This window comes from Cavia porcellus, unplaced genomic scaffold, assembly GCF_034190915.1.
Source record: "Cavia porcellus strain 051 isolate PalLab524CR breed Dunkin Hartley unplaced genomic scaffold, mCavPor4.1 scaffold_2, whole genome shotgun sequence".
Taxonomy (NCBI): domain Eukaryota; kingdom Metazoa; phylum Chordata; class Mammalia; order Rodentia; family Caviidae; genus Cavia; species Cavia porcellus.
Genome location: NW_026947485.1, coordinates 79,325,277 through 79,342,105, shown reverse-complemented (window position 1 = coordinate 79,342,105; position 16,829 = coordinate 79,325,277). Strand labels below are relative to the sequence as shown.

At 44.1% G+C, this 16,829-nt stretch overlaps 1 protein-coding gene across 1 annotated transcript in view; it reads right to left on the bottom strand.

Annotated features, from left to right (window-relative positions):
- The window catches only part of Sorcs3 (sortilin related VPS10 domain containing receptor 3), a 591,788-nt gene that overhangs the window by 88,274 nt on the left and 486,685 nt on the right, over positions 1-16,829 (bottom strand). The window contains exons 10-13 of the mRNA XM_063244673.1: positions 11,979-12,125; positions 9,801-9,903; positions 4,713-4,789; positions 1,504-1,595 (exon numbers count right to left, since the gene is read on the bottom strand). Of these exons, the coding sequence (XP_063100743.1) occupies positions 1,504-1,595; positions 4,713-4,789; positions 9,801-9,903; positions 11,979-12,125 (419 nt within the window). The remainder of the gene's footprint in view (positions 1-1,503; positions 1,596-4,712; positions 4,790-9,800; positions 9,904-11,978; positions 12,126-16,829) is intronic.

Below are 16,829 nucleotides of genomic sequence, written 5' to 3'. Positions count from 1 at the left end.
TGGGAACTGGCACAGTTCTAGTGCCCAGATAGATGCACTGGAAACAGAAGCCCTACCCTGAGTGTGGGTGGCACCACCCAAGAGAGTTTTAGCGTGGACAGGGTAAAAGGGGCAGGCAGGCTTGCAGTTTGCTGCTCACTGCCTTTGGCTTGGCATCCCATCCACTGTTCCCTGCAATGCGCCTCTACTATGCCACCCTCCCTTGGAGCCAGCTGACTGTGGACTGAAACCTCTACAAATTGAGCTGAAACAAACCTTCCCTCCTTTACCTTTGGGTGTTGGGTATTTTGTTTCAACAATGAGAAAAGCAACTAAGACCAGCTCTGTCCTCTCACAGTCCAAGTCCTACCCAGTCATTAGTAGACAGCACTTCTCCCGCAGAGACAGACAGACTGTGACAATGGAGGAAATTACTTTCCAGCTCAAACTGAGCTCCTCACAGTCCTGCCTCCACTTACATATTCATGGTTCGGCTTTAATCCAATACAGACTTTTGAATACATTCTGCCTAAGTTCTCTAAATTCCAGGCTTTGGTCCGTCTTTTCCTGGCTTGTTTCCCACCAATCCTGCAACGCCTGGCATCCTTTCTTCAAGGAGCAGGCCTTGGGGCATGTGCTGCACACAGACCCTTTTCCAGTGAGAGGCACATCTGGAACCATGCAGCAGACAGTGCTGTGATTCCTAATGATCAATGAAGAAACCATCTAGACCCCTTATTTTGACTATGCGCTCCAGAAGGGAGAGACCACACCATCGCTCTCTTAGTGCGCCTCATGGTATCAGGAATATTAACTGTTAAAACTGTTAAAATACAGATGCTCTTATAACAGAGATAAGCTTGGTTTTGCTCAGCAGTGGGTATATAGCCTTGCGTAAAGCATTTAACATGATTGTATTTCCACATCATTTTAAATGGGTGATAACAAAGTCTAATAGGTGTCCCAATTCTCCTTAGTATACCAATCTCTCAAGGCACTGAGCCCATGGTTGTGTTTTTAACTAACCCCTAGTACCTACTGGCTACTGATAAAAACCTACAGTGTCATCTCTGACATTTCCCCTGATCTTCAGATAAAAGCATCTGATAATTAATGGTCATCTCTGATAAAATATTCATGGAAATCACAAGTTCAACTTACCCAGAACTGAACTAATAATCTGGTAGGTGAATGTAACCATACATTGTAGTAATCTCCATTTAATAGTTTGGATCCTAATCTTGGCTATTTGAACTCACAGGCCTTTCCTGTCTCATTGGAACACCCATTTCTATCACCCTATCCCACTCATCACATGCCCCAACCTGAGTTACATGACCTGCTCTGGACTCTTATGAACTAGGCAGAGTACGGATACGGATATTAAGCAGGACTGATGAATAGAAGGGTGAAGAAATGGGCATGAATGGGCAAGAAGAAGAATCATGCAGAATAACTCACCCCACCCTCTCCACTAACAAGCTACTTGTCAATAAGCTAGGGATGGCAGGGAGCTCTCCTTACCACAAATGCCTTATTGGCAGAGGCGTGTGTTTCATGGCTACGAGGGCACCACCCCAGTCTAGGAACCAGACATTGTACTCTTCATCAAAGATCTGGAACAACAACAACAACAACAACAATCATAGCAATGCCTTACATTTGCATAGTGTTAGCAGTCCACGTCTTTCATATATATTCCTTCATCTAGAATCTAAGCCTTTCAATAACCCTAGTAGTTTGGTAAAGATTATCTCTAGTTGATGGATGATTGATGAGAAACTAGGATCAGAGAGAACACATAACTCTGCTTAAGCCACTCAAATGACATTTTTAAGGCTCATTTGCCCAGTAATGTGAACCAGAGTGGTGTGTCCAGGTAAGGCAATAGATGCACATTCAACTAGATAACCTGAGGAAAACTGTGATTTCAAAGAATCTTACCTCATCTTTTCATCTTAGAAAGTTACTCAGCCCTCCCTTCCTCTGCTCTATTCAGATATTTGCTAATTTAATAAATGTTCTATGTCTCAGAGGATTTATTAAAATTTACCCAGGATCTTAAGAGACAATTTCCTTAGATTCTATGGTAACTGAGTACTTATGCTAAGCCACTAGTTTCTAAGTTGCCCTGAAAGTTGAATGAAGATTTCCATGTCTACAAACACATACTCTATTCAACCAGCTGTTCTGGTGTATGTCTAGATGGCCCCCAAATCCACATCAGCTCATAGGGCTGACATTTGAGTAGTGACTCGATCATGGCAGTGTGATACTCATCATTGGGTCAGTCCACTCTTCCGCTCTCTCCACCTCCCACCTACCATGCCATGGACTGTTTTTCCTCTGCCAGAACCCTCTTCCATAACCTGCCTTGGAGCCACACAACTAAGGATTGAAATCTCTACAAACTGTGAGCCAAAATAAATTTTTTCTTCCTTAAATTGTTGGTATATTTTGTTCCAACAATGAAAAGAAAGTAACTATGACAATGGCACTTTCAGGGAAGTAAAGTTACTCATATTTGATTCAACTATTTTATCCAAAAGCTATCCATCCACCCACTCAGCCATTCACTCACACAGTGATCCACTCACCCATCTATTATGGACATTTCCTAAATACCAACTATGATACACAGCTCTTAACTAAGAGCAGGTTAGACCTAATGCTACCCAGATCAATTCTTATATCATCTATGACTAATATGAAGCAGGAAAAACACTTCTTCAGTGAAGAACTAACCTGAATTTCAGTGCTTTTAGAGAAAAGTAAGCTTAAATAGTTCCTCCAGCAGTTAGCCACTGATAGGGGCTCCCATAGTCTAGATTAAAAAGTTGGGATGGTAGATTGGGTGAAGAGGGCTGGAAAGGGGAGAGGGAGGGAGGTTAATTCAAAGAGGGAGTGAGGAGGCAGAAAGGGTCCGCCTCATATGTGCATCAGTGATCTCTACGGAAAAGTGGTAGAGGAACCTTACTACTTTCAACCTTCATATTTACCATGTTAGGAAAGATAAGTGTTTTATTAATGTGAAATCTTTTTTTTTTCTTTAATCGGTACCAGGGATTGAACTCAGGATCGTCTGCTTGCAAGGCAGGTTCTTATGCCGCTGAGCTAAATCTCCAGCACTATTAATGTGAAATCTTAATGGGCAGAGGATAATTCAGTTAGGTTTGTCTCTCCAGAGCTTATTGGGAAGCTCTATGATAAGCCACTTAACGGGTGCAGGAAAGAAGCCTGAGGATGAAGGATATAGGAAGAGCCTTGGTGCTTGGAGGGCTGAGGAAGGCAGCCTCCCAATTTCCTCTTGAGGCCGTTAATCTGCCCACTGATAAGTCTTACCCTGTCCACCACTGTAGTGAAAAGTAGAAGCCTTGGCTATTTGAGAAAAGGGGGAAAACATCAAAGTAGTGATGGCACCAGGAAATGATGGCTCAGTGGTCACTTGGCCAGGTGAGCTATTTGGTGAGGTGGATAGATACTGACCTGTCTGTTGGTAATTTCATACCAGAAGAATTTGGTGAATTTGCATAACATTTTTTTTCCTACCCTTTGTACTCACAACAGAATCTCCCATTTTGAAGGTATAATCTTATTTATGTGTCTGCTCCCTACCCAGCCGACTATGGTCTTGGAAGTAGGAAACTTGACATATTCTTCTATGACACATAGTACTTAAAATAGCTAGGTGCTTGATAATATTTTAAAAATCATGGTAGCGGTGATAATGGTGACAGTGATGGTGACACCGTTAATGAGGGTGCCAACCCTCTCTACAGCCTTCAGGCCTAAACTGGTCCAACAATGGTGACTTCACCTTTACTATCAAAGCATGCAGTGATCCCTTATTTCGTCACCTTTAAGAATTACCAAAATGCCACCACCTCTTGTGTAGGCTCTCCCAATTTCCTTAGTAGAATCAACTCTTTTAAGTCCATACTCATAATGGCATGAAATAAACCCTAAACTATTATTTGTCAGCATCTTCCCTCTATTTAATTTTGAGCTCCTTGGGAAAAGGAACTCCCAAAATTAAATATGGGTGCTGCCCCATATAATAGCCACGTGCAATGATTTAAATGTAATTTACCTGAAACAAATGAAAAGCTCAGTTCCTCTGTCCCACTAGGCCTGTATCACATGCTTGGCAGGTTGTGTAACAGCATAGATAGGGAACGTTTCCATCATCACTGAGTTCTATTAGACATCGCTGCTGTTTGTAAAACTGAATCGATCCTCAGTGAACTCATGTATCTGTTAAGCTGTCTTATCTTGGAGGCTGGGTCTACCTAAGGCTTAATCATCAACTTCCACAGACTGTCTGTTTTAGTATTCTAATCCCTTCATGCTTCAGATAAAGAAAACAGATTCAGAAAGGTGAAGAGGTCTGCTTGCCAGGATCCTCTGGAACATTCATGACAGACAATGTTTTATCCGTTACATCCCCAGCAACCAGAATGGAATTTAACATCTGGCAGCTGTTCCACATGTAGCTGCAGGAAGAAATGAAACAGCTGGCAAACTTTCACTCCTTCTTATTCTCTATGTTGTTCTTCCCATCTTGCCCTATTGCCCTTCTAAACCTCCAGCCAGATTAATCAGAGTGAGCAGCTGCTTCAAAGTTTTTGACTACAGAGTCACAGCGGCCTAAGAATCCACAGGGAGAGGGGATATTGACAGAATTTCCTCTGAACACCTCTGCTTCTTCCCTCATTCAGCATCATCCCAGTTACCTGTCTCCATGTGTTCCCGCCATCAGAGGAGATGAACACACTAATGTCAGTATAGGAGAGCTCCGGACCAATGTTGCCTGCAACATAATCAGATCATTTGAAATTGTCAAGCAGTATACAGAGTCAGTCTGCTCAGGTTTGGGAATGGGTATCAAAGATAGAGATGTTGGAAGCTATGCTTACAGGTGATTTGTGCAGCGTTTTCTTGGTGTCATATCAAAAGCCCAGCGGGAAGACAAATAAATAGTGTGATAGGAAGACATCTTTAAAGAGGAAAACTCAATGAATGAATATCGTCTAGGGTGAGTTTCCTGAATTATTCATTCTGTATACCAATGCTACTGTAAATTTCTTCTGACATGTACCATATGCAAATTTTCTTCTGACAGATGTCTTAGGAAAATGGGAACAAGTGAAGGGATAGGCATAAGTGGAGAAAGTATACTCTTTAGGTATAATTTTAGCCCCCCAAAACTGATGTGTAAATGTGCATGGATGTGCATATCTACAGAGGGGTGTGTGTGTGTGTGTGTGTGTGTGTGTGTGTGTGTGTGTGTGTTTAATGTGTGTTTTCAATCTGGTAGAATATCTTTTGAGTAGCAGGAAGTTGAGCAGCCTAGAGCAAAAGAATACATAACCTCAATTACAGATTGAGACAAATAATATAACCATACTTAGCATACCAGGGTCACCAGGCATAGGCAAAGCAGGTGCCTAGGTTATGGCTAGACCAGCCACAGTTACTGCTTCTAACCCTATACATTCTCTTCTCTTCTTTTCCCTGCTTGTACTGCATCACCTTGTAATCATGTTCGTTAAAAAGAAATTTGTCAAGATTTTCTATTCTGACAATACTGTCCTAGTTTCCTCAGTGGACAATTCCAGTCTCAGAGCCCCAAACAGTAGATAACGCTTAACATGTGACTGTGGGATAGATGAGTAAGGAAATAAATGACAGAATGCTGCTCCAATGGTGATGTGCCTTTGGGGACATAGTGAAAACCAGGAAGGTACCCCAAACATGGAAATCGCACATATGGGTAGATATTTTTTCTTTAAAAAAACAGCAGGAAGTGAATGTTAGCTCCCACACATCTGTAGCCTGAATAAGGGCACAATAAAAATGCAATAATGAAAATGTTAATTGAGTGCCTGACATTTAATGTTTCAAAACGAGAAATGAGAGCCAGGCTACAGCTTGTCAAGCTCACATCAGCATCAGAGTGCACACGCCTAACCAGTTTGTTTTGACACTTGGGTTTCCAAAAATAACCCCAGGGCTCAGGGCACAGGAGGCAGGCATGAGAGGAGCAGGGAGAGGCTCGAGGAGCAGCAGCTCTTGGGAGATCTGTTTGGAATTCGAAATTCGACCCTCCAGACACAGGTTTTGTAAGACAGATGTAAAGCGGGAGGAAACAGAGAATGTCAACTTGATTTTGTGATGGCTGCCTGAAAGCATTATGTTAGGATGGATCTGGAAGCCATATGTAGTCTCAGCACAATAGCATGAGGTGGGCCCTTTGTAACATCTACCAAGAGCCCTGGGGAAGGGTGGTGTGGCAAGTGCACCATTGTCCTGCAGTCACATAGTTGCCATGTCTGACTTGACTCCTTAGGGGCTATGCTGCCCTCAATTGGATCTGCCAATATTATCAGCCTCTCTTTCAAAGCTTGCCTATACGGGTTTAGAAGGCTTATTGTGGTGGGAACCCCATGCTCACAATCAAGTCTACATTCAGAAACATCTTTTATCTTCTGAAGGGCACCCCAAGAGCTATCCTACTGATCCAGATCCTACTGAACCAGAAAATTGGTTCCCAGATGAAGGCACAGAAAATATGTATCCAGGATGATTTGATCTTTAAATATGTTCAATCCCTAAGCAGCCATTCTGATAGGGCATTCTGATAGGAACCGCTTTTCTGAGGGTGGAGAGGAGGAAGACTTGAGTTAGGAACCTGATAGATGAAGTGAAATGAAAGTGGACCAGCCAGAGTGGAGTGGAAGACAGAAGTGTAGCTGTAGTTGCATGCGTGCTATGGCAGGAGAGAGGAAGGGCAGCAAAATGCAGGCGAACAGGGGGCGTCCTCCCCATCAGCTAGTGTTGGTAAGGAATGGAGGGGCCAGGGCCCTTTGGCCCAGCCGTCAACAATTTGGTTGTGTCCCATTTCTTCTCATCACTACCACTAGCCTTCTGTGTTGCTCACACACTTGTGAAAAAGAGAAAACGAGAACTGGTGGCTTTTGCGGGTTAGAGATGTTGGAGCAATTGAGAACTGTGGTAGCTTTTGTGGGTTAGAAATGCTAGAGGGAGAGAGAACTGAGGTAGCTTTTATGAGTTAGAGATGCTGGAGAAAGTGAGAACTGTGGTGGCTATTGCAGGTTAAGAGAGGCTGGAGGAAGGGGGACTGTGGTGGTTTTTGCAGATTAGAGATACTGCTCTTATCACGCAGATGCCTAAAGAGAAGCTGCCTGCACAGGGTGGGAAGGGCTCATGGAGGAAGGACAGATGGGGTTCAGCCAGCCATGTGGGTGAAGATCATCAAGGACAGGATGACCAGGTATGGACACTCAGGTTTGTAGGAAGCAAAGCGGGGGGGGGGGGGGTGTTAGCTATGGAGCAGCCTGTTAAGGGGCTTGAGAGACAGGCATGGCTGGATTGTCATGGGATGGAGCACTCTGCTGGTGTGAGAAGGGTGAGCCTGGGCTTGACGCCTACTCCCATTCCCCCTTCACATCTTGGAAAATTAAAGGGGCTTGAGATTGCTGTGACTGTATCACAGGGTCACTGCACAATCAGAGCAGAGAGAGTACTTTGCCCATGGTAAGCACTGAATATGTGAAGTCTTTACTACTAGGCAGAAGCCAGTGTTCAGGGTATTAAAGATCCCAGTGGCTCTCCTTGTTAAAAGCAATTGCCAAACTCCGCAGATGAAAATTCAGACTTCCCTTGGAGGTGTCCTCAACAAGAAGTGGAAAGGAATTCCAGGGCACACATTCATCCTGAGACTGCATCTCAAGGCAAGATGGGAAGGGGGAGCAAAGGAGGGGGAGAGCCTGTGGTCCCCCAGGGCAAGTGGGGGATGGGTGTAAGCATGGTCTCCAAGAGACTGGCCTGTAAGTCACCCCAGGCATACTTGGATGACTTCATAATCACTTTCTTCATGACAAAACCACTCTGGGGAGACCAGAGAAGCAGATAAGGAAAAGCTGAGCATGAAGAGGCATCAGGACCTCATCAGCTGTGTTATATTCACCCACTGGCAGGTACCTGGTAAGGAGGTCCAGGCATTGCAAGGAGGACAGAAAAACTCAATTTTGATACAGATGGATGAAAAAAACTAACAAAAAAAAACCTGTAATGCTTACATTCATAAAAGACTTTAATTCATAAAAGACAACATTAAAACTAATCTAAAAACATATACAGCTCATGGGTAATAACAACCACCACTAATGTTGCCTCCATAAACTCTCAGCACCACATCCATATCTAATTCTTACAATACCCTCACAAGGCAGAAAACATCTTTGTTTTAAAGATGAAGAAAAAAAAGCCCAAAACTAAAAAACATTCACAAGTCCAGTAAGTGCAAGAGCACAGCTTAGCAGGCAGGGAGACAGGATTCTGAAGTTTCACAGTATGCATGTGATTTGTGAGTTCTACTGAAGGAGATGAGCAAGTAATATTCTCCTGACACAAGAAGAGCAGTTCTAACTTTTGTGATATTAATGATGACTGGTAGCATGTAGCAAGCATTCAGTGTGTCCTGAGTACTATTCTAAGCATTTGAAATTCATTACTCCATTTAATCCTGGAATAGTATTATGGTAATACTGCTACTCCCAGTTTGCCAATGAAAGCACTCAAGTTCAGAGAGGTTAAACCACATAGAACAATGCCCGGGTACCTGCTCAGCATTCAACTTTACTAACTTCTGTTACCGATCACTTTCTACCGCTGGTGCCTCTACTCCACCCCTGTGGTTCCAGTAGCCCTGGAAGACGGGCGGCAGCCCCTGAGTCAGAACCAAGTCACCTACTACAGAGTTTAAGGACCACTCCCCAAGCCAGGAACACAGACCAGAGCCCATCTCACAGGTCGCTGTTCCGGAATCCTGGGCCAACAGTGTTAACTGTGAAGGATCCATCCATCCTCACGGGAGAGCAGCTGAGAAGCCAGGGGGTCACACTGTCAATCTGATAACAGTAGTTGGTCACTAATGGTGTTTTAGTTTCCTCAGTTAGAGGATTGGAGAAGAAAGCCTTGCAAAGAGAGCAGAAACCCAAAAGTCAGAGCTTTGGGTTAATGAGGGAAAACAGAATGTGCCTCCTCAGAACGAACGTTCCTAAGAATTTATCTGCTTTTAATAGAAAAGGAACTGCCTCACACCAGAGCTCTAACTTTTAAGGTTAGAAGCTTTATTTGTGTTATGCTGGCAATGTATTCCTGAAAAGGTGTATGCAAATCGAGTGCATGCTAATCAGAGCACATTCCCCAGAGACCTGCATTTCATCTCAGAGTTGCTTTATCTTCATTTCCGACTGACCCTCAGTGGACAGGAGTTCCACCAAGGCAACCTTTCCCCCAGGCTTGCAGCCAAGTGCTTAATCACATGTAAACAAAGCTTTACATGCACCAGAGACTTCCTGATTAAAAACAACTCTGGGCAAAACTCTTGGGTAAAGTATCTTCAGTGTAAAGAGAAAACTACAACAACTTCTATTTGGAGAACTGGGAGACCTCATCCATCGTGTTTTCTCTGACTGAGAATTGCCTATTACAAATCATCAGACCTAGTTAGCTTGACAAACACCTCTTGCTAAGCATAGAGAACCAGTCTACATCCTCAGGGTGGTGGTGGTAAGGGGGAGGATGCATTAACGTAGAAGTTATGATTGTCTAGAGCTTGTTGCATCTGAGATTCTTGTGATGGGACTCCGGGGACCCAAAACTCCCACACATTTTCTGGGGAGAGCTCCTGTAGCTTTCAAGGAATGACCAAATGAACCCATGGTGCAAAAATAGGACACAGACCTATTCTGGAAACCTTCAGTGAGGAAGAAGCCCAGGGATGTTTTCCCTACCTGTGGCCACCACCAGTCCCGGGGCCGTCTCCTTGCTAGAGATCCTTCCTGAAGAATATGGGTTTTCAGGAAGTTGCAAGTGCAGGTGTAAGGAGCAGAAGGGCTGAAATGAAGAGGAAAGTCATTTTACTCCAGGAAATTCTTGACTTTCACTCACCGCTGTCCCCTACAGATGAGGCTTCCAGGTGTTCTGCTTCCAGAAATGGCAAGGACCTGGATGAAGCGTTGCCCACTGCTCTCTCTACACCTGGAAAAGCCAGGATTTCTCTTTAGAAGTTATCTCAGGTATCATCCATAATCTTCACTGCCCTCACTCCTAATACAAGGGGTGATTAAAATGAGTGTTTAATTTAAAAAATTACAGTACAAGGTACATCTTCATCAGTCCTGCTCAAAAAACTCCCCCTCATTCCAAGCACACGTGGCCCAACGTTCCTGCCACTCTCTGAGAGGTCCTCCCTCATGAGTGTCTTCATGAGTTAGATCCAAAGTATGGTAAATGCCTTTGCCCAGTGCCATTCAACAAAAAAGGAAGGCTTGTGAAAACATCAAATATGTCCACATCCACCCATTCACTGGATTTGGTGCCACATATCCAAAGTCACAATGATCATGAAAGGTAAAGGATTTGAATGGAGTCAAGACATTGAAGCAGCCTTGGCAGTATGACTAGAAACACTCACCTAAGAGGACCTGCAGAACTGCTTTAGAAAGTATCAGGCGTGGTGGGATGAGTGTGTCTGGAGTGAAGGGTAGCCCCAAGGGGGGTTAAGGGCAATGTGCCTTCTACTACACAAACCTTCAAAAAAGATTCAAACACGAACTGTATTTTGGATCATGACTCTTACAATCAAATTTTTTTGAGTCTCATCCTTGCTGGCACCCCTCCTACTGGAGGGCCAGGTCTCTGTTAGCCTGGTTCATGGCTTGGAGAAAGCTTCCCTGGCCTTTTCTCAGAGGATGACCAAGACATCCTACATCTTCCCACATCTGATCATGGTCAGCAAAGCCTGCCTCTTACAGCTCTGAAAGCCACCAGAAGGGGTGCAGAGGGGAAGGCGGGTGAAGCAGCCTACATCTTTTGCCTTTTTTTTTTTTTTTAACTGGATTGGGTCTGCTTATATCTAAAGAGATGTCACTTGAACTTTATGTAAAGTGATCATTTGTCACATCTAAGTTTAGGTCCCCTATTTATTTATCTATGCCCTAGGAGCATTTGTAAAGGGCTTGAGGATTTACAGAAATATCCTATACAAAAAGTAAAAACAAGAGGACGTAAGAGTGAAAAGAAAAAGTCAGGTTAAGAAAATAAGATTAAAGCATGGCTAAGATCTTAGGGGAAAAAATTATACTATGCAGAGGTTTTAGAGGTAGGCAGCCATCTGTCTCTGATCTTAGTGCCCAAAACAAACTGAAGGAAACAAACAAGAAAAACATCAGCAAAAAAAGAAAAAAATCTGAACTCAGTCTGAAAAGTACATAAAAGGGTAAGGGCACTGTTGGCCCTAGTCTTCACCATGTCCCCATCATTCAGTAGAGTGTCTACAACATGACACACAGGTGCTTGATTTTTTAACATGGTAAAAGCTTCCATTTTGCTCTGGAGCAGCATAATCACTTCTGGGTGTCAGGAGGGTTCTGGCCTGGCCCTAATTAAGAAGGTGCTGAGGTTGGGGAGTGTTAATGGTCCTTGTTTCTCCTCCCTACATGGAGGCTATTTCAGACCCCTCCTCTGCTGCATCCCTACCCTGACATGCTTCATAGCAAGCACCAGAGGAAACTGATAGATTGCCTGACTCTCCCAGGTAGAAGTGCCCATGTGACCTTCCTTGGGCTTTCAAGACTGAGTCTGCTTGACATCGATCGTGCACTCATTAAACTATCATGTTAGCATCTTTTGAAGCTCTGCCTGGGACTTTTAAGTATAGGCTCCTTCTCTTACACACTTCTTTATTTTACTATGAGCTGAAGTACACCATAAAGGTCTGTACAACTGAACAGAGCCTTCCACACAACTGACGCAGCAGTATTAGCCTGCAGACCCATGCCCCTTAGGACTTAGATAAAATTTCTACTCAGCCACAGCCAAATCTCCAGGCCCTCACAGTAGGAGAAAGCCCTTGACCTCTCACCCCTGGTAACCAGCCCTGCAAGCTCCCCATGAGCGGGGTGACTGACCAGCAGGCAGTGTACTGGGCTTCCCCGAAGGTCCACATCTGGAGCTTGCAGCAGGCGCCAGTCCCTGCCTTTGTTGTAAGTGATGTACGTCTTCACCTGCTCATCCACCTTCTTGTTTGCCAGGAATATCCCTTTGATACCTGCTACCTAGGAAGAAAGGAGAGAGATGCAAAACCAGGTTGGGCTGAAATACCTGTAGTCTTGGAGATACTCCAAAAGAAGCCCCCAGACTTTCTACATTTTATTTGAGCTACAACAGAGAAATGGAAGAACATGTTGAGAAATGCCATCCCAGAAGAGATATAGACTAACTACAAATTCAGCTTCTATTCTTTCTGCTGCACATGCTGGGAAAGGAGAACAGAAACTTAGAATAACAATGCACCATAGAAAGACGCTTATAAGTTTCCATGGAAATTCCAGCAAGCTCCAAAGGCAAAAGGCAACTGAGACACATAAAAACACAAGGCTGAATGGTAGATAATTCAGTGATACTGCAATATATCAAGGTTTTATTTCTATTTATTTCCTATTCTTCCTCATTCATGGCTTACTGGGGTTCACTGCTGTCCTGAAAGAGTACCAGTGGGAGGAAACGTAAAGAATTCTATGGAAGGCAGTGTTGTTATTGCTGTTGTTCTCTCCACAAGGGATACTTTAGTTGTTTGTTTGTTTCTGTGTTAGTAACTTGACTGGCCTTGAAAAATAATGCCTATCCAATTACAATAACCAAAAACAACTAACCAAAACTCCAAGCAAATGGACAGTGCCAGGAGGAGAATGGAATTATCAGGGAAGGATACACAGGGGACTCTGACACACAGCCAACAAAGAAACTGATTGGGTTTCAACCTGGACAGCAGGAAGAAAAGGGCAGTGTTTCTTTCAGCTTTGCCTCACTCCATCTCTACCCTCCCTGCCCTTGCAGCTCACTGTCAGCACCACGTCAGCAAGCTGGGGTCTCAGCATGCACAGCCAGGGACCCTGAGGCCCCCAGAGAGACTGTGACTTGAATTGGATCCCAAAGGTATAGAGGTGTAGGTGAATTCAGGCTGCAAATCATTCCTCAAAAACAATAGAATCTGTATTCCTCCAGAATCTTCTGCCAGATAGGAACCTATTTGGGTGTTCTCTCTGACCACCAGAAAACTCTAAAATCAGCCAGCCCCAAACCCACTTGATTTGTGACATAAATTTGGCCTTGCTGTGTGTCCTCCAGAAGAAATGTAAAAGTTGTATGAAGAGTCCTAGGTCCATGATCCACTCACTGCTCCCATGAGGTTCTTGCCTCCCCTACACCTGCTTCCTTGCTGGGCACATAAGAACAGAAAAGTGTGGTTTCAGATAAGTATGTTTAGCAAATCGCAAATGGGATGATCATCATCTTGTTTTCTCAGAGAGCCCCACCACTCAAATGGGCATTCTCTGTGTTCCACAGGAAAATTCTCCTGGAAACATCAGGTGAGCAGGGCCTGAAAAGTAAAGAGACCCAAGAAAGACAAATTTTCTTGGAGTCTCATGCAGTCCCAGAGGCATCTCCCTGCAGTTGTACATAATGTCACAGCAACATCCTTTTTGTCTGAGTGGAGCTAGACATTTTCCATTTGCTCTTGGATGGTTTAAGCCCTTACTTTCTTACCGAATTGTTTCTGGGCTCCATATTCCATACAAACAGACCCTTAAATTTAGAGGGTACTTTGCTTTTTGTGTACTACAGGCCAATAGCTTTTCCTTCGTGACTGCAGTTCAAGGCAGAAATGCATGTATGTTGTACAATAATCTAATACAGTTCACACGTGTATGTTTACATATATTTCTGAGACAAAGGTGTCACGGAGTACAACTTGACCTCATTGTATGGGAGGTGAAGGAGTTAGAGAAGAGATACATTTTTACATCTTTATGCATGGGGGTACTTAGAATCTACTAACTTTAAACACACTTTCGTCCCTGACCTGAAGTTAGAAGTGAGGCTGAGGTAATGGCCTTAGTGGTCCCCGAAGAAGTGCACCAGGCCGTGATGTTGTGCATAAACAGGGACAAAGTGTCAAACCTTCATGGCCCACTTTCCCTCTTGGGATCAATTCGAGGTGGAGAAGGAAAGTGACAGCAGGCCCCTTGGCACAGAACTGCATCCAGGTGGTACAATCATCTGCTGGCCATGTCCCTGAGACCTCAGGACAAAGAATGAGGGACTCTGCTGAGAAAAGCAATTACCATGATGCACCCCGGGCCATCCCTAGAGAAGGACCCATGTGGAGGACCTGGAAAGTCAGTTCAGGGGGAAGTCCCTGTGGGGTTGGTAAGCAGCTGTCCACCTGGCCAAGAAGGGTCACTGAAAGTCATGGTAAAGCAAAAGGTGGAAGGTAGGCACTAGAGATGAGAAAAGAATGACAACTTTCCTGAGATGGGCAAAGACAAGGACACTGAATCTGGCTTGGAAAGTTGCATTTTGCCCTCCTAAGAGAGTGGCATCAACATAATTAGTCCCTAGAAAAATGCAAACTAAACCCAAAGTGAAACACCACTAGGTGTTTATCAGAATGGCTAGCCACACACCCAACACACACACACACACACACACACACACACACACACACACACACACCCACCACCACCACCACCACCACCACCACCACCACCACACCACACAATAAAATAATAATATTAATTGTTGATGAGGATGCAGAGCAATTTAACTCTTCTATTCGGCTTGTAGAGATGCAAATGGTATTGCTGATTTAGAAACTGATGGCTCCTTAAAAATACATCCTCATTTTTATCTGATAATCTAACTTCTGGGTATTTACCCATGAGAAATAAAATCTTCTGTTCTCGTAAATGTTTATAGAAGTTGTATTTATAATCACATACATTTGGGAACAACCAGTTCTTTAAGTGGTGAATAGCAACTGCAGCACTGGATGACCAAGCATTTTGAACCTGATTGTGGGGAATAAATTCCTTATGCTGCCATCATTTTGGAACCTGGTGAAGCCGCAGCTGCCATTCTGGAACACAGTGTGGTTGCCACCATTTTGGAACATGACACTCTGTGACTTTCTCCTCAAAGCAAAGACTTTCACTTTTGCAGTTTTGAGTCTGCAAAGAGGTGGAGACTTGCTCTTTTTGTGATGCACTCTGGCCATTTTTTAATTTTTGTTTTTGCTCAATAATAGAGATCTTAGCTCTAACTTTGCAATCTATAGTTTTATTTGATTTTTTATTTATTTATTTATTTTTTTTTTTGCCAAACTCACAACATTTTAAATCATCCTGCTGGGCTCTTTGCTCTTGATTTGTGGCATAAATCTGACTAACGACCTCCAACAATAGGTGTGCCATTCCCTCAACATTTGACTGCCTTTAAATTTCTTTTGCCAGATTTATTAGTCCACTGCCCTTAATCTTAGTTTCAGACAAAAATCTCTGGACATCAGCAAAATGCAGACAAACTTCTTGCCAAGCCATAACACACATCATCTATAGTACAACAGTGAAGCCCTTCCTTCCAGCAGAAGCCTCCCAAGCCTGGTCTTTACCAGCAGGATTTCTAATCAGCCTTCTGGCCTTTTGAGCTCTGACCAGAATCTCTCATACGAAACAGTATAAGGCACTTTAGCTGCACTCTTTTAGGCACCACTTCTGAATCTTCCCAAACTCTTCCCACAAGCCATTCCCAAAGGCTCTTATTCAGACTGTACATATTCAGCTGCAGTCACAGCAATGATCCCCTGCTAGTACCAAATTCTGTTTTGGTTATTTTGTCTCAGCAATGTGAGAAAAATAACCAAGACAGGAGGCAAAAGGAAAATTAAAAGTCACAGAAAAGCAGTACAACACAAAGAAAAGAATGGGCCAGTATATAGTTCATCCTGCTCCCAGTGGGTACAGGGACACCTTACGCCACAACAACAAGGTGAGGAGAGAGGGCCACCACCCCAGTGCCAAGGTGATTGTATTCATGGATACTCTAGCAAAGGAAGCAGTGTGGGGTTTGCCAGTTGCCATTGGTGGGATGCAGACTGGCTGGCAGCATTAGCCTCAGAACAGCCCCATGATGCCTGGACTGTCAATCCAGTGGGGTTTTCCTCTGAAAACGTGTCCTCTCCAATGGGAGGCTAGCTGGGCAGAAGAACTTCACAGTAGCTCTTTCTTAGCTTTATCTCCACAGCTCCATAACAACGCACCATTTTGAAAAGGAGTTATTGTTAGAGACTGGGCTACTCCAGGGATCAGAAGTCATAGAACAACCACACTTCAAGGGCCTGAGGATATTCTGCCAAAGGGCTATGGCCACAGAGTCATTATACAGAGGGAATGCTAAGTACAGACAGAAGTCTTGAGTTTCAGCAGCAGGAAGTGCAGATGCAGAGGGCACAGTACCCAGCTGCACTGTCCTCCATGGTGAGGAGCCAGGTGGTTCATGTGCGACTTTCTGAGGGCTCTATGTCTGAAAGGCCTGAGATTGAGCCCCTCAAATTGCTCTCTCCCCCTTGCTGCCCTCTTCCAGCCAAGAAATCCGTGGTGCTTTTGTTTATCCCACCTACCAGTATATTGGGATATGTTGCTGCTTGGCCATTTTCTACATTTGACACACAAACAGGGTGCCTCTGGAGGAGCCAGGGCACCTAATGCTAGCTGGGGATCACAGTGGCTGGGGGTGCACAAGCAGACACAAATGCTAAATGTCTCTAGAGTAAATATAGCCTTCAGGCAAACAAAAATACCACTGCCAGTGCCCCAGTTCAGGAGAAAAGGCAGCTTAAGCCCAGCATTTCTACAACAGCTGACTAAGTAGGAGGGAAAACACAGGGTCCACTGATGACTCTTCCCCCCTCTCTTCTGGGC